Genomic DNA, 17,909 nt, shown 5'->3' with positions numbered 1-17,909 from the left:
TTGGGGATGTTCAGCCTGTTGAAGAGAAGACTCTGGGGAGACCTCATTGTGACCTTTCAGTACTTAACGGGGGGTCTTACAAGAAAGATAGAGTAGGTCTCTTTATCTAAAATAGATAATAGGACAAGGGGGTATGGTCTTAAACTAAATGAGGATAGAGTTAGACTAGACTCTAGGAGGAAATTCTTCACTGTAAGGGTAGAGAGGCATTGGAACAGGTTGCCAAGAGAAGCTGTGGATGCCCCATCCCTGGTGGTGATCAAGGCCAGGCTGGATGGGGCCTTGGCCAACCTGATCTAGAGGGTGGTGTCCCTGCCTATGGCTGGAGGGTTGGAATTAGATGATCTTTAAGACCCCTTCCAACCCAAGCCATTCTATGATTCTATGATACATAGTTCACATCTTAGCATATAGCAAAAAGCATAAAAATTCTGCTATTCTTGAAAGGGAAAGGTGATATATCAGCAGATAAATAGATTCTATAATAAATCATAGATTTATTAAGCCTAATTGTTTGCAAGATTCGTATAGAACCTTCACATATATATATATATATATATTTTTTTTTTTTAAAGAGTTTTCAGTACATAAAACAGAGAAGGTAGACTGTATTAAACATTCTGTTTTACCTCTAGTCTGTTTTCTGGGAAGATATTTGTCCTTTTCTTTGCAGGAAGTCACGATCTTACTCAGCATTGACTGAGCAGACAGTTTCATTGTGACTGTGCTCTGATCATATAAATGTTGTGTCAGCATGATATTGAGTTCCAACCTAGACAGCTCATGAAGTATGTTAGCTTAGGCTCAGCCTAAGATTCAGGAGAGTATATAGTCCAAAGTTCTAATAAAAAAAGTTTGTGCTCAGGGGTTGCAAAGAATTGCTTCATATATGCTTGTAAAATACTCTAAAAATTTACCCATTGAAAAGACCTTCAAACAAGGGATTTGGCACAAGATATTAAAAAAAAGCATACAGTACTATTGTTTTAGCCTGTTATTTTTCCCTCTATTGTTTCTATTTGGCAAACATAGTAACTGTCTTGCATTCTGAATTCAGCAGATCCTAAACACGGATTCCAACATCATGCCAGAATACAATTTTTGGTACCAAAGATCTTTGTAAGATATGTGTTTACTGAATAATTTCTGGTCTACTGCTAGAAGCAAAGACAAAACGACTGCCTTCAGAAAAAATCAGAGTGCCAAGTTGTCTTTAAAAACCAACCAAACAAAAAAATGCATAGAATGACATAAAAAAATATATTCATAAAGCTTTCCTTTTCCATAGCATCCATTGTAAGTTACAAGAAAACAGATATCAAACCTGGGTTATCTTTGATCCTGCAATATAGCGTAATGCTTCTGCAGCTTCTTCATTAGTAATCATGACTCCATTTAGGTTAGTGAGAGCTTTTAATTGACCAATGACACTCAGCCGCAAAGAGGCTGGCTTGAAGAGAGAAATAAACCATCAATTATTTAAAAAAATAAAAAAAGTGACAGTACATACCAGAGACTTCTATTTCCTTTCTGTTTAGCATACTGTCAGCTCATGGATGTCAAGAGTTAGAGCTTGGTAGTGATCTCCAACAGAGCCACTGTGTCATCCCTGCTTATGTAGTTTGCCAAAAACACGTAAGACAATGTACCTTTGGGCCAATTTTGATTATTCTGATTTTATGTGACACTGATGGTAACAAATTGCTCTAAAGTCACATGATCTAACTCAGAAGGTTACTAATCCTACAAAGCTCACTAATATATGAGCTGTATTACTGTTTATTTTATAATCTGTGAGTTTCATTTATGATCTAGAAATATTGCAAAAGCCAAAAGCTTCATAGGACATGTGAAAGATGTTTAAAGGATTTAGAGGTGTCACTGAAACCTCAAGACATCACCACAAACCTACCCTATACATAGGGAATAGGTTAGCCTTCCCACTAGTTTAATATAAAATAAATGAAATACACATTTCTCACATGCTGAATAATAATGTTTTTGTGGATGGTATAAAGATATATTTTGACAGTCAAATAACCCAAATGCAATCTTTTATGAGCTAGATGGTAGCATGCATCCTCTGAAAAGTAATAAGGATTTTCTGCTTTGCTCTGAACTGATGTTTAAATGTACTGATTCAAAAGGAATAAAGAACAGAGAGAAACATTTGTTCCAGAAGCTGTTTGGGCAATATCAACGTATGAGAGTCAGTAGAAGGGCTGAGTATTGGCTCTCTCTGTGAAGCTCCAGCCAACACATCTGTGCTGCTGCTGAGAGATGCATGCAGTAAGAGAGAGACAAACTGTATGTAATCAGCGCCAATGCTAGGAAAGATCTCTGCTCCCATCCCTTATTCAGTGCAGCTGAGCCAGCAAAAATTAAAGCCATGGCTTGATTCCTGACATCTGGCACAGGCTACCAAAAAAATTCTTATTGGAAACTGAAAAGAAAGAAATTATGCCTCAGAGACATCTCTAAATAGAAGTACCACACAGCTTATTCGCTACCACTTGTTTAGGCTGTGACTACAGAATGAAGTCCTTTTGAGAACAAAGACGCCATAACATGATCATAAGGCTGCTTACACGAGACCTTAGAATTATTAAGGTGCAGGTCCAGACTTTAAACCTTTATGACCTAACTGTGGTCCTGGTTAGAACAGTTTCCCAGGAACTTCCAGCACTATGTACCTTATACCATGGGTTGTGTGTGATGTCAAGACTTAGTAAATTGGGAGTGTGTTCATTTAAAATGTTTATAACTTCCCAGGATTTTTTCAGCTGATTCCAGCTCAAGTTGAAGCACTGCAGTTTGGTTAAGCCTCTTATGCCCTCAAGAGTAATCACATGGTTATGGCTTGCATCAAAATACTCCAGGTTGGGCTGCAAAACAAAGATTTGAAGTGTGGCCAAAACTGTAGCAAGATAAACTTCAGCTAAAGTAATCAGACACGTTTAATCTTTCAACAGACTTTATCAAATCCAATGCCTAGGACTTTCCTCACTCATTAGTGTCTCTGTTGAGGGAGATCTAGCGTGCTCCAGCCATGTCCCAGTAAAGACAACAGAGGAGCCGTTACCTGGCAGAGCACTTTGGCATACAATGTCTACTTGACTGCCAGCCAGGAAGTTGTTGAAAGGGGAAGACCATATCTAGAGCTCATATCAAGAGCCTCCTAAGTGGCCTAAAGACAACTGAGGAGCTGGATCCCTGAATCCCCAGTGGTAATACAGAAAAGCCCAGTGGTCCTGGCTAGGACTTATCAGCCATGTACCATGTAGCATTCTCAGGCTGAAGATGAATTACTTTACCATCCTGCTCCAAGTCCATGTAGTTCAACTTTTTATTCCTATTAATCACCTCTACTTTGATATTTTTACACTTATTTCATTCCACATATTTGGAAGGAAGGCGGAGAAAAGCAGCGTGACCCAATCAAGTAGGCCAATGCTAAGCCAGGTGGAGAATTCTGGTATCCCATTCACCCCAAATATCACTATTTGTTAAAATGAAATGACAACTACAAAGGACAGATGGGTGATAAAGTGATACCACTGTAATATTGTGATTCAAACTGGAGACAACATTAACAGGCACCAAAACTGCTGACTGCTAATATTACCACAGCATTCATGATTCTAGTTCAGCCTTGTTTTGTTCCACAGTGCACCTCCAGGCCCAGTTCTGTCCTGTAAGCCCACTCCATTATACAAGAATATTTATGTGAGTAAATGTTTCTTTTAAAGAAGAAAAAAAGCTTAATTTCTCACCAAGTCATAAACATCATTTAAGGAAGTAAATTCATTAAAGCTGATAAGCTTTCGAAGTGTTTTAAGTCTAGAGATGTTCTGCAGCTGACTCAGGCTGTTCCCGTGCAAATTCAAAACCTAGGTCAAAAGTATATCAGAAATTATGATTTTACTAGACATGCAGACAAATTCTGTAATACTCCACTGCTGCCTTAAAAGTGAAAAAGCTTCAACCGACGGAGTGCAAATATAAACAATATCCTACTGGCAAACAATAAAAAGAGTACAAAAGGTGAATGCGAAAGGTGAATGTAACATAAAACAAAGAAAACACAACTAAAGGCTACAATTACTCTTTTTTCGCTTATTTGAAGACTTATTTATTTATAACTTAATTATTTTATAACTTCTTCCCAAAATAAAAATGGCCTGGGTAAGATGGAGAGTCAGACAGTCAATCAGTTCACAGCAGAAGGAAACAATAAGTTCTAATAAGTTCTCCGTTTAATGGAGATGCTGCTAAGGAACTGGTAGCTTTTCAATTCTTAGAAAACAGGATGGGAAGAATGGGGCCAAGCAGACACAGGGAAGAGATCCTTAGAAAAAGGCCAAGTGAGGGAGAATTGCTAGTATTTCTCTGCAAACAGATCACTGTAAGGACGGCATTTTGATAAAACAAGAACAGAATTGTTACGCTCCTTTTCTTGTCTCTAAATAAGTTTTAGAAAATAAAAAGTTTATTTGAAGATGTTTTGAAGATATATAAAAATGGGATCAAAAACATAACCAGCAGGATCAGCTCACAAACTGAAGTTAAAAATGTGACAGTTCAGAAACTATTTCATAATTTAAAGTATCAGATATTTAGCAGGGCTACTTCGTCAGAAAATGGGGCTTCTGAAGATTCCACACAATAGTTATGCATATGAATGCAATGTCAGAATTATGCATACAAATTCCCATCTGAAGAAGTGTTTTTCTGTGCAGCTACTATAACAACATGCACTTCTTAAGCTAAAATCTGCAGCTTTTTTAAAAAATGTGTTTTCTCCACGGGTTACATTCTTCTGATGTCAAATCTGACCCACCCCCCACTCCCAAAATCTTTTCAAGAACAATCGGTATAATGGCATACAGTCACATATTCCATAAAATTTGATGGAAAGGATAATAGGTCATATCCTATTCTCAGATCCATTCTTCTTAACCTGTTTTTCATTGAAATTATTTGTCCCTTACACAACAGGGAAAGCAACTGTTATTCTCATCGGTAATAACTGACAGGCAGAGGAACACAAGTTCTACTGATGTCAAGTAAACGTAAGCAACATCAGAAACAAACCCAAACAGAAAATTAAAAGTGAACGTACTGTCTTTGGTTTAGGTCATGGGCCAACCTGAAAAATGAAGTAACAATTACAAAATACATTTCTTCTACTGCAAATTTGACAGCAATACCTCACCTGTACCTGACTGTAGATATTGACCTTAGCCACTGAAAATATTGTTTTTTCATCTAAGTAAGCAATCTTAGGCCTCACTTTTACTGTTGGTTCCATGTTCAAAACTTCATCATCATGTTGCAAATCATGAGACAGAATAAATATTTCTGTGCTTCTCTTTCCCTCTTCCACAATTACATTGCATGTGGAAAACAGAGATTTGTCTTTGACCTATATAAAATAAGAGACACCAAAAGTTCGTAAACCTTCTAATTTCTACTTAAATAATAAATCTAATACTCAGCATAAAAAGAGAAGTTTGATTAGGAAATTAATGGCAATTAAGTTAGGAAATCATCTTTCTGTAACACAGACCTGCTAAAAATTGGGTTTTAATTGCCTCCTAATCAAAGCACTGCAAGATGTTTTTCCTTTTATAGGTTATTGCATGCCATGCATAACTCTGGCTAGAGTTAAAAGTAAAACTGTACACTGAAATTCCTTAAGCCTAAGAATTACCATGGAGCAGTCTACAACTGGACCATGGGCCAGGCAGACATCAGTGAATTCCACACTTTTCCTTCCTTTCCCCAGAGTAGCTTAGAGTCTGAAATGGCCCTTTTCACCTTTCACCTTGGCAGCAAGTTACGAAGCTAGATGAGTGAAAGAGTAGCATTATATAGCTTACAAAAAGGAACAGAAGCAATTCTTCCAAAGAAAGCTTGTTCAGGAAACCAGCTGAGATTAAAATATATTTCCTTTTTTTTTTTTTTTTCCAAAGCTTCATATCACAATTTAAATTAAACAACTAAAAATCATTTGCTCCCTAAAGACTCCACGAAAACAAGATCTGTTGCACAGTCAATACTATCACTTTTACCTTGCCTGGTACCTCAAAGAAAGGAATTCTTACTGACAGAGGATGTAGTTTTCATCTGCGTTTCCTTTATCTGTTGAAACTTAGAGGATTTTTGCTTTCTTTGCTATACCTTTTACAACTACAAAATAAAAACTTCCCCCAACTTTCACTATGAGTAGAAAGTTTCTCACTGATTTCCACAGAAGTTTTATCTGTATCTGATAGATTAGAAAGAAGAGAACCAATCTTAAACCTAAGCTCGACAGGTCCTGTGAGTAGAACAGGATTTCATTTTACCTACTTGCCTTTTTTTTTTTTTTTTTTTTTTTTTTTTTTTTTAAGTCTTGAGCTGTGAAATCTAAGGCTTGCCCTCTACTATCACAGTAGGAAAAAGAAGTTCATACCAGTGTAATATACTCAAACTCAGCAATGTATTCTGGCAGGACCAGCTCATGGTCAAATACAAACCACTCGCACTGCCAGCCGCTGCAGTCACAACTTTTCTGTTCCAAGGAAGCCCACAGTTCTGAAGTGGAGGAAACAGAACAAATACATTATTGCTTTCAAGCTAAGCTTGGTATTCATTTCAGAATGCTAGTAAGTCAAAGATACCTCCTTCCATGAAGACGCTTCAGATTTATTCCTTTCTGCCATTAGACTTGCTTTGCCATACAGATTCACACAGGCTAATAAAGGAGTTTAAATTGGTTATCTAAACCCCCATGTAGAATACATAACTGTCAGATTCCAGTACAGAGGTCACAGCCTGTGAAAGACTAGCTTAGCTTCTGAGATCACCAACAGCTCTCCTGCATTGCTTTCATTCCTGCACTGTCCTAAACTACTCCATCATACTGTGGTATGATCATCTTCCGAATTAGCTTTCACTTCCTCCTAAGAAATCAGAACAATCCTAATTCCTTTATAAAGAAACAGACGTTGCTTCCTGTAAGCTTCTGAAAGTTTGGAGGACATACCAGAGAGAAAAGGTAAAATTATTAGTCAATTCCCACTTCGTGTTCTCTTGCAAAAAATAGTGATAAATTCTGCTTTATGCTAAGAGGACACATAATACGCAGATTTAATCTCGATACTTGTAACATAGCATTTATCAGCAGCAACCGTTTTTACTTTGCTTAAAAATAAGGGCTGTGGATTTTAAGGGTGAAGCTTTCTTTTGTGGTATGTACGTATGACCCTTTGCAACACTTACTCAATCCCCCTGCATGAAGTGTGCATATGAACCTCCATGAATTAAGCTGCACTTAGCGTGGACTGACGGCTAAAAGCAGCATGACACAGCTCACTTCCACCCTTTGAATAAATATTTGTTCTCATTTAGTTCACAGAAAGATCTTCTTATTTGTTATTGCCTTTGAAAACATGCATTTCAACAGAGACTGAGTTCTCAGGAATGAAACCTCTTGACACAACCCGAAGTGAACGATGAGTTTGGAATACAAGTGTTACTTTAACCTTAACTTTATGCTAACAAGTGCCTACAAATACATACCATTACTAGAAGTAGATGCATCACTTCCTAGGAATTTCCATGGCCTGAATACTGAATTAGCTTCTGGGTAGTTGATTTGACAGATGGGACTTGCTGCACAAACTGGAGCACTGCGGCCAAGGAAAACTTTTGCAATTATCACTATCCCTAAGTGTAGAGAGAAAAGATACAATGCTTCTAATTCTGGTTTGGGGATGTGGACAGAATAATAAAAAAAATAAAAAAAATGGTGCTTACTGTTATTATAAGCAAGCTACATCTTGGTCTGGATGATGAATGGTCTAATATGTATGTAATACATATATGTAAAATAAACACTGAATCTTTATTAGTATTTATGTTTTTCATGAAAACAAATATTCTTTGGCAAAAAAAAAAATACACAGTGATATCCAAAGTTTGTAACTAGCTAATATTTAAAGCCATGAGAGCAACTAACATGTGGATTTGTGACCTCCAATGTCTTTCTTCCATACTACAGTAAACCCATCTTCTCCAGGCTCTCTAGGACACCAAGGCCAAGCAAAAGGTAGTATATGCTGTGGATAGTTTCAAGCTACATATATGCTGAAAGATGTGTGAGAAGTCCACGCTGACTGCCCTGTTGGCTAACACTGAAGGAATCCTAGAAGAGCTGAGAAATGCCTCTTTAGCGGGGAGCAGGGCTGGGAGAAGGAAGGGAGGTGACCTAACTTAGGTTAAGCCACATTTCTACAAAATTTGTGAATAATTATCTTTGAGACTTCTAAGCCTTTTTTTTTTTTTTTTTTTTTTTTTTTTTTTCAAATTTGGCTGAAACTTGCTGTCATTTTAGTAGCTTAGGAATAATCATCACACAGCATGACTGCCTAAGTCTTTTTTCTAGGAAACCAGGCTAAAAAGAGAAGGCTGGTATTTTTCATTTCAGTGCCCAGTCCTGGACACAAATTAACCTAATGTATTTGTGCCTTTCTTTACTCTGCTCTTTTCAGAGATGTTAGATTTTGAAAAGATCAGACATATCTAATTATATCTCAGATGAGGACATTTCCCATAGAGGCTTCAAACTCCTGTCTGGGAATTACTCCCAGCAGCCCAAGGTCTTTGGGGAGCTTCCTAATACACAAAAATCCCACTGGAACAGATTTCGGCAAAGTTTCGGAGCTCCTTTCAAGTTACATATGCCAACTCATGGCCACTTACAGTATTTACAAAATGTCCTTTGACCTGTAGCACAAAATGCAGCAATTAGACAAGCCATATATCATCAGTTTTACAATATTGTTCCAACTTTGAATTACCATGCCTGAATGACTCCTCAGGATCTCTCTTGTTTTTGCCTTCAGCCTTGGCTTGTTGTTTCAGAAACTCTATTCTGGGACATTCACATATGCTTAGACTGTTACAAAGAGGAACAGCTTCATTTCTCTCAGGCTGCTGCAAAGATTAAAGCAAGGCCCCAGTATCTTCCACTAAAAGCATCCCTTAAAAATGCAAACAAACTTAAGCATGCAAATATACATGTGAATTACAATAAGGGATGGCAGGCAGGAAAAGTGAAGAATAAAGAGTAAAAAGATGATTTGTGGCGTTATTTTAACAGTATGAGAAAAACAGACGAGATCAGATTGTTGGGGACAGGGCCCATCCTTCTGTAGGCTTACATAACATGTAATACCACAAGAAGGAATCTTAGTAGGGCCTCTATAAACTAGCATGATATAAACAATAATAAAGCAAAACAGGATAATAGATACTGTATTTGAAGACATAATCTTGTTGTCCCCAAATCCGATCTTTTCTCAGAGTGAAAAGAGAAAGGCAGGTGTGCAAACAGTTGGCAAGAAGAAAATGAGAGCAATGGGGAAGAGAGATGAGCTGCCATGAATTCATTTTCCTACTCTCTATTCTTTTCCTTCATAAATCAGATGGAAAACTTCCTTATCTGAAATATGTCCATCATTGGATATATTCAAAAGCTCTTTGGACATCATTCTGGACAGCCTGCTCTAGGTGACTGTGCTTGAACAAGTGGATTGGACAAGATGACCTCCAGAGATCCCTTCCAACCTCAACCATTCTGTGAGTCTGTGAAAATGCTTCTTCTGTTCATAATTTCTTACTCATCATGAAATAATGTATTCCATCTGTCTGACTATTTTTCAGTCTAGAGATTAAAGGGGTCACTGGGACAGGACTGACAGTTTCTAGGGTTATGACTGGGCTGACAACCAGGATCCATGCCAGCAGGGACAAATATTTAGGGTCAGGTATCTGGAGATTCCCGAAATAATCCTAGTCTTAATCCCAGTATATTTAAGGACAAAAGAAGCAGTGATTGAGATTTAAGACAATGCTTGCAAATCCCAACCCAGGATGCTGTATTGCTACAACTGAGACTGAAAGAACTGAAAATCCATGATATGCTTTCTGATAACACTAATAGGAAGAACAAAATAATAGGAAAATAGTATTCGGTTCAAAAAAACAGAAATGAAAATTACCATGTAAATTGACTGAAGAAACCATTGAACTAATGTGTTCCACAGGCAGCAAACAGGTGCTGCATCTGATACTGTGGAGACTTCCAAAGTAGTCCTGCATGAGTCCCATCAAACTCTATTGATATTGAGGGTGTGTGTGGGGAAATTGATGAGTAGTGGTGAGTGAGAAGGGATGATCTGCATCGAAAAGAGAATTGATAAGGAAGAGACAAGAAGATGACAAAGGAAAACTGGAAAGCACTAATCATGACTTTGCCACACACGGCAAAAAGACATGAAGAATGAAGCAGAAGTAAAATGGAGAAATATGATAAGGACAGAGGAAGAACCAAAGGATGCATGAATAGAAAAATCGAAGAAAGAAGAGAGAAAGATAGAGCAGCACTTTTCTGCCTGCTCTCTTTGCTGTCCTTTCCTAAGCAATAGCATTCTTCTGTCTACAATGCAGCATACCGTATGTACTTCCAGATCCTGGAAACCATCCTCCAGTATTTGCAGCAGCTGCTTTTCCTTAACTGGCAATTTAGGATTAAATACATAGAAGAGATACTCCATCTTCTCTTTGTAGTTTCTTAAGAAGAAAAGACAGAGGGAAAGACTTCAGGTTTTCATTATGCTGTTGCAAAAGCAGGCAAAAGGCAAGAATAGCTATTCTAACCAGATAAAGTTTATACGTGCGCACAATATTTACTAAGAATAACAGACTATAATTAATGCTGATTCTATAATATTCACATTCACAGTGATCACAAGATCACAAGAGAAATTTTTCTTTCCTGACTCTATATAATTGGTTAAAGCAGTCTCCATTCCCTTTATTATATTAAAAAAAAAAAAAAAACAATCTATTTAGCTCGTCACAATTTTGGCTGGGATAGAGTTAATTTTCTCTGTAGAGGTTCATATGATGCTGTATTTCAGTTTTTTGATGAAAACACCATGGATAACACACGAATGTTTTAGTTGTTGCAGAGCAATGCTCACACAGAGCTCCTTGTGCTGCTCCTTTCTGCTCCTTGTGCTCTTTTTCCAGCAAGGGAGCTGGGGTGCACCAGGAGCTGGGAACGGACGCAACCAGGAGCTGTCCTAGGCTGGCCAAAGGGATGCCCCATGCCAAGTGGCACTGTGCTCAACAATAACCGCTGGGGTAAAGAAGGAGGAAGGGCAGGATGTTCAGAGTGATGCTGTTTGTCTTCCCAAGTAACCGTTACACGTGATGAGCCCTGCTTTCCTGGAACTGGCTGAACTCCTGCCTGCTGATAGGAAGTAACAAATTAATTTCTTGCTTTGTTTGTATATGTGGCTTTTGTTTTACCTGATAAACTGTCCTCATCTCAAGCCAGGAGTTCTCACACTTACCTTTCCAATTCTCTCTCCCATTCCACTTGGGGAAAGTGAGTGAGTGGCTGTGTGGTACTTAGTGGCCTGCCAGGGTTAAATGACAACACCTCTGGAAGAACAAGTCTTAAATTTGCTGAAGATCCCTAGCAGGAAGACAGCAATAACTCAAGATGAAGGAAGATAACACAGTCTTTGCTGACAGCAGATCTGGAAAGCCATACAAACACTACATAGCTATTGGTAACTGCTCTTTTCCTCCCAATTGTTTTTTTTTTCCCTAAAGAATGCAATTTCTGGTGGCTTACGACACTGCAGTTTGAGTGTCAGCAGATTAGTGTATTTGATAAATTCCTGCAGGACTTATCTGCCAAAACAAGCATCAGACCATGAGGCTTCAATTTAAGAACAGTGGCCTAATCCCTGTATAATTGCATCTTAGGGAAGATGTATAAATTGTTTGGGATCAACAAGAACAGGCTGTAATACATATGAACAGATCTAATCTGGCTAATCCACTCTAGAAGCTAACACAATGAGATAGTTCTTCAGCCATACAGGAGGATATCCTACCAATGTTTTTTTCAGGTAGCTCCTCGATGCATTCTATAACTTTGTTCTCTCTAGGTAATATGAAAAGAGCTCTGAAAACCATTGGCTGTGCCAATCTGACTTTCCCATGGCCAGAAAAAAAATCACAGGAAGGGGGTAATAGAATAATCTGATATTGATTACTAGTTTAAATAATTTGAGTAAGGGTCATCTCGTGCTTCCAACTTTATGAGAAGGACATCAAGGGATGAATAAATCTATTTCTTGTTGTATTGGAATGAACCAGAAGCTTAATAGTGGTGTTTCAGCTATGGAGGTAAATAACTTTAAGCTACAGACTTACAGGAAGAAAATTAGTAGATTCATAAGATCATCTCTGCCCTCCTCTGAACGTTTGTCATGGTTACACTTCTGTAAAAGGCAGCTGCTGTCTCCCAGGACCTACAGAACTAGGAAGTATGTCCCGACTTTCTCACGCTCTTTTGAAGGCCATGGATTTTATATTTAACCTGTTTTATTTATTCACACATAGAAATCACACACACGTATATATATAACGTAAAATAAGCTTTCACACACACACAAACATAGTAAATGCACATAAAAAGATTAAAAGCACTGTATTAACTGTACTAAAAATCATAACTTACATAAATAAGTCACACATCTAATCAAACTCCTCAGTGTTGCAAAGAAAGAAATGGATGCAAGCAGGAGCTCTGTCTCATAGCTACAAGTGGGCAACCAGGTGTCTTAAGACTGGAGATGCTGTGCTCCACTGGAGACATGGTTCTACAAGCAGCTTTGGGCAGATAATTACCAGTGCTTACAATAAAAACCACAGCTGCATCATGGCTCAGTTTGATTCTTGGAAGGCAGTGAAATAAAAGGGCACAATGACACAAATTTCAAAATTAATACTTATGCAGAAAAAAAAAAGGGCTAATCTGCAAGGATATAAATCAACCTCGTGACCGTCTTGACATGTGTATATACTCTCCTGTGATACAAATGAAATACAGATGCATATACATCCAGGTGGGCTTTGTTCTGTTTGTTTTTGCATTGCTCATTTACTGCTGCTTTCAGCTTTCAGGAATCTGGCCATTCATAACAACATTTACTCTGTTTTCACAACCTTATTAGGAACAGATGAGGTGAGACCCAGATGCTAACACTGTAAGTCTGAACCAATTCTTCTATCTGGTATTTTCTGTCAAGCTATGGACCTTTGAAGACCAAGAGCCAGTCAGAGAAATACCAAACACAGGGACTGTGACAAACTTTGAGTCACCTTTACTTGTGCAAAAGTGGCTCAAAATTCTTAATAATCCTAAATTATTTGATGCTTTGCAAAATATTTCTGTTCTTTAAAATCACAAGGTTTATTTTGTTCGCATGCCAATGCTACAGTAAATAGCACTTAAAACTTAGGCACTTACTCTGCTACATGGAAAACTTCTTTTTCCAGAAACGTTTGAAACTTCTCTTCAAATTTCAGCCTCAGAATTTGATTGTGTACTCTAAAGATGCGGTTTATTTTCACTCCCATGATATTGTATGCTCTGAAGTCCCAGGTACAAAATCGTGATTGAATTAGTTCACAGCAGGAACTAAACCTGTGTGCAGAAATGCACAGAGGAAGACAGTAAGTTAATAATTTGTTCTGGTTTTGCACTGAATTTTTCAGTGCAATCTACATGATTTTATTCTGTTTCCTATTCAAAAGGAAGAATCACAAACAATACCTCTTGTGCATTTCATTTCATTATAACTATTTTCTCAAATGAAGATATAGAAGTTTACCTAGCCTTATTTGAACGCTGTATTCAAAGTTAAGCATCAACCATCAATACCTTGTCATCTGTGACTCACTGTGTTCCTTTCCTCTATTTGCACTGTTGTATTTAAAATTTGTTTAAGTCCTACTTCACTACTCAAATGAGTAGTTCTACCATACTAAGTGCAATTATGCATCAAGTGAGCATGGTTTGCAAGAACCTGCAAGTTTCTAGAATAAAACTTGAGGAGGAAGAGATGGTCCATTGGCTAGCTGGGAACCTGGGGGCAGAAGCTCAGTGTTCTGTTCTGCCACCTATGTCCTATGGTACAGAAGTCAGGTCACTTAATAAATACGTGGCCATTTTCTCTGTGTCTCCCTAGTAAGATGATAAGCTCCTGTGCTTCCATCTGGTACTGTAAAATTCCTTAATGATTATGTGATAGTCAGACACCTTAGGAAGAACTCCAACCTAGAAATGCAGGAGGTTCCACAGTTTTTCAATGAGTGGAAAGTTTTCTTTTAGAAAGAAGATATACAAACTGAGAGTTATCTTTCTCAAAGAGATTCTGTGCTAGGATTACTCATTCAAAAAGCTTGGGATTGGCTTTCACCCCTACAATAGTAATTTATTAATTTTTAAGAAAAACGATTTATTAATTTTCTAAACGAGAAGATTCTTGGCTTTGGAAAGTAGCATGAAAATTAAGCAGAATGCTATTTATAAACAACCTCGAAGTATGCACAGGACTACCTGCAGCTCTAATAAACATCCCTGAACACAAAAGGAAAGCTTAGCTGAGGTGGACAAGCTTGGTGTACTCAAACAGAAAACAGTCCTTGAAATACTGCCAACCTAAATTTGAATCTCCCCTCAACTGAGCATCACGGTTATTCACACAGAGATTATGTAAGCAACTTCTAATGCTTCTTCACAAGTAAAGGTCTCTAGGAACTTGGAATGATCACTATCACTGTCATTATAAAACAACTGAATAGCTTGCTTATTCTTGTGCCCCCCCCCCCCCCCCCTTTTTTTTTTTTTTTAAATCAAAGGCTTCAGGACAAGCTTCCTCTCTCATCAGCTGTCTGCAAATGGTGTCAAAGCAGACCACAGAAGCTTTAGAGCAGTCCAGATCCTTGTAATACACTTATTTTGTTAAAAATGATTAACTTGGAATCATAAGAAACCTGCTCTAGTTTGGAGTATCTTAAAAAGTTTACCAGGGATTATTTGATAAGCCTTCTTCAAAGCGAATGTTTCCCACTGTTTCCAATTCCATCAACAAAAATTGTACTACTAAGTTAAAACTCTTCTTCTTCTTCTTAATTTCCACTTGGTAATCTCTTTCAATTCTGCAAAAAGAAACTAGAAGAATTTTGCCTGGAACAATGCATCAAGGACATGCATAAATTAGCATAATAAGAGAGGAGTTAATTTAGTGTTTTTTTTTCTTCCTTTTTTTCCCCCAAACAACCTTTTTTTTATTTTTTATTTTTAATCTAAAAGTGACAGATGACAGATTACAACGGTGGATAGCAAGGTCCTTTACTGATCATAACACCAAACTTTATCAATTTCACCCTCGACACTGTGCTGTAATCCTTAACATACGGGAATCACCTCTGAGTAAGAGAAGGTCTCAGTTTGCTATTTGGCATTCATGATATCAATACAAATTGCTGAGCTTGGGTTCAGTGCGAGGCACTGGAAGAAATCAGTGGCAAGTAAAGGCAACAAATTTCACAGTATGTTTAAGTTCTCCCATTCCTCCATCAGTTATTCCATCCTTGAAATGATCAGCAGTCTTTCCCTCTCTTTATGAGCAGGCTTTTAAAGTGTGCTAGTTCAGGATACTGCTTCCGCTCAAATGTAAAAACTAAATGATTCGACAGTCTTTATACTACCCCTGCCAATAGGAACAGTCTTTATTGGTCTTTTAAACCAAACCAAAGCAAAAACTAGGCAGACTGAAAGATGCGTGGTATGCCTTAAGTGTCCTGCAAAACATGAAATAGAGTGGACAGCTTTCTACCCTTCAGAAGACAGCCAATTCTTCCTTCATGAAAATTCTGTAGAATGAGCTTCAGACCCATGCTGGCGTCCACCACCAGGTCTGCAGTATCCCTGATATCCTTCACATGCCCTACTGTGAGGGACTGTGTGCAGGCCTCGTGCTGGCAATTGACTTCAGAGTGTATCTGACTCATGAAGTACTAAGCCAGAAACAATGACAAGAAGCTGCAGCCATTAAAACCACATTGGAATTACAAGGGGAAAAAGAAAACAAACTGCAGCATTTTGCTGGATCTCTCTCTTGTTTAAAGGCCCAGAAATCTTCTCCAAGCACCAGTCCAATGTAACTACTCATCCCAGATGTTTTTGCTCAAACCTTTCTTTCCCTGTATACTAAGACCACCAATAACATGAATGGCAACATCTATCATGGCAACAGCTATCTACCAGAAACTGGCTTGAATCTAATAACTGAGACCACATAAGAATTGCCACTTTAATATTTGCAATATTCAGTTTGGACATCATCCAAAACAAGTAGGAAACAGGCTCCATGTCCTGTTGTTAATTTCCTAACCATCAACCACCGTCATACCCAATTATTAATGTTTGAAAATATCAGACTTCTGTTCTTACACAATTCAGTAAACATACTCATCCAGTTTTCTGTTCCAGAATGTTATTCTTTCCTTCATGGCACTTATTTTTTTTATGAATGCCTTTTCAAGGTATGCCTTTTCTGTATCTTCAGTATCATGAACTGAATTTTCAGTTTCCAAATCCTTACTCCTTGGAGATCTGTTCCTTGATGTTTTATCCAACATTTCCAGCTTGGCCAGTTCATGTTCCAGCTGATAAAAATACCATACCATGATTCAGAGGCAAGAGACTAACTTAAAGTATGGCAGGAAAATTATCTTACATTTTCTCAATAGATAAGCCCTCTAAGTGTGTACTATAAAGCATACCTGTAAACATTAAGTCAGAAAATTATTTCTAAAAATTCAAAATCTTTTGTCAATAGAAAAAGCTGAATTACTCAACCAAAGGGACAGCTTTGCTCTGAGTAGCTGCATGTATTTCTCCATTGTATCCTGGCTCAAATCCGAGTTCTATTCATATCAATTAGACCACTGTTTTATCTAGGCAGGACCAATTCCTCAATGTGACTTCATCATGATGCAAGTGTCAGCAAGTAAAAGAGAATTAGAGGGTACAGTTAAAATAGAACTGCTGCTTTCCTTCAAACACCTAAGGGCAGGGATCATTTCTCTCCCCATTTTTGATCATCGTGTGACAACAATTACTCACTGTTGAGTTGAAGCAAAACTCTTTGCATTATTTTCTAAAAGGTAAACCTTTAGAATCTGTTGACTGTTGATCAAAGTACTTTTAAGGGGTCCTATTTATGCAATCAGCAATATTTTGTCAGTTATTTCTATACAGACAGATGTGCAAAGAGCATTGAAGACCTACTAGGAATGTTTACAAACTGCTGTACAGAGTGGTTGCACCGATGCAACTGGAATCTGATCCATTACATTGATTATACTGTTCTTAAAGGAAGGGGAACAGACTAATCAATTAGAAATCAGAAACAAACAAACAAACAAACAAACGAAACAAAACAAAAACACACAAAATCCAAGCTTAGGTGAGGAAAAAAAACCAATTCCCAACATGCAAAAGCGTCCTATATCAGAATGAGCACAGATCCTTCATAAACATTCATGGTATCAACTAGAACAGGCAATAACCACAATAATCTGGGAACTCAGCACAAAGGTCCTTTGCAAACACCTGTACTGGATGAATAAAAGCAGCAATTTGAAATTCAGTTTACCACATTAGGTGAACATCCTATCTAGCCCACACTTCTAGGGTGGATCTCTCAGGCTTTCACCTTAGGATTGTTCCATTAAAAAGAAAATCATTGGTCAAAGCACTCACTTAGGGCTTAAGACAGCAGATTGAAATTATTATGAACCTGCCAGAAATGAAGCTGGAAGTAGATCCCTTGCAACACATTAAGTGTCCCACATGCTTGACTGTTGGCTACTCTGAAGAAGAGCTATCTTTCAGGCAGAAACTGAGTCCTACAAACTCCTGGATTACAAGGATTAGTAAGAGCTGATGTACCTTCATGAAATAATTTATTGAACATAAATGAGTA

The 17,909-nt window shown here is 37.8% G+C and overlaps 1 protein-coding gene across 8 annotated transcripts in view; it reads right to left on the bottom strand.

Moving 5' to 3' along the window:
- LRRC9 (leucine rich repeat containing 9) overlaps positions 1-17,909 on the bottom strand; it is a 48,785-nt gene that overhangs the window by 22,009 nt on the left and 8,867 nt on the right. For 7 of the 8 annotated variants that reach the window (XM_040559229.1, XM_040559234.1, XM_040559236.1 and 4 more), the window contains exons 9-19: positions 16,391-16,587; positions 14,944-15,075; positions 13,382-13,558; positions 10,503-10,620; positions 8,847-8,982; positions 7,567-7,713; positions 6,458-6,579; positions 5,216-5,425; positions 3,774-3,890; positions 2,694-2,885; positions 1,325-1,450 (exon numbers count right to left, since the gene is read on the bottom strand). In XM_040559229.1, coding sequence (XP_040415163.1) covers positions 1,325-1,450; positions 2,694-2,885; positions 3,774-3,890; positions 5,216-5,425; positions 6,458-6,579; positions 7,567-7,713; positions 8,847-8,982; positions 10,503-10,620; positions 13,382-13,558; positions 14,944-15,075; positions 16,391-16,587 — 1,674 coding nt within the window. The remainder of the gene's footprint in view (positions 1-1,324; positions 1,451-2,693; positions 2,886-3,773; positions 3,891-5,215; positions 5,426-6,457; positions 6,580-7,566; positions 7,714-8,846; positions 8,983-10,502; positions 10,621-13,381; positions 13,559-14,943; positions 15,076-16,390; positions 16,588-17,909) is intronic. The other variant, XM_040559235.1, reaches the window with a different exon arrangement.

The sequence above is a fragment of the Cygnus olor genome, chromosome 5 (assembly GCF_009769625.2).
Source record: "Cygnus olor isolate bCygOlo1 chromosome 5, bCygOlo1.pri.v2, whole genome shotgun sequence".
Taxonomy (NCBI): Eukaryota; Metazoa; Chordata; class Aves; order Anseriformes; family Anatidae; genus Cygnus; species Cygnus olor.
The sequence above is the reverse complement of the archived record's forward strand: the minus strand, read 5'-3'. Positions and strand labels throughout refer to the sequence as shown.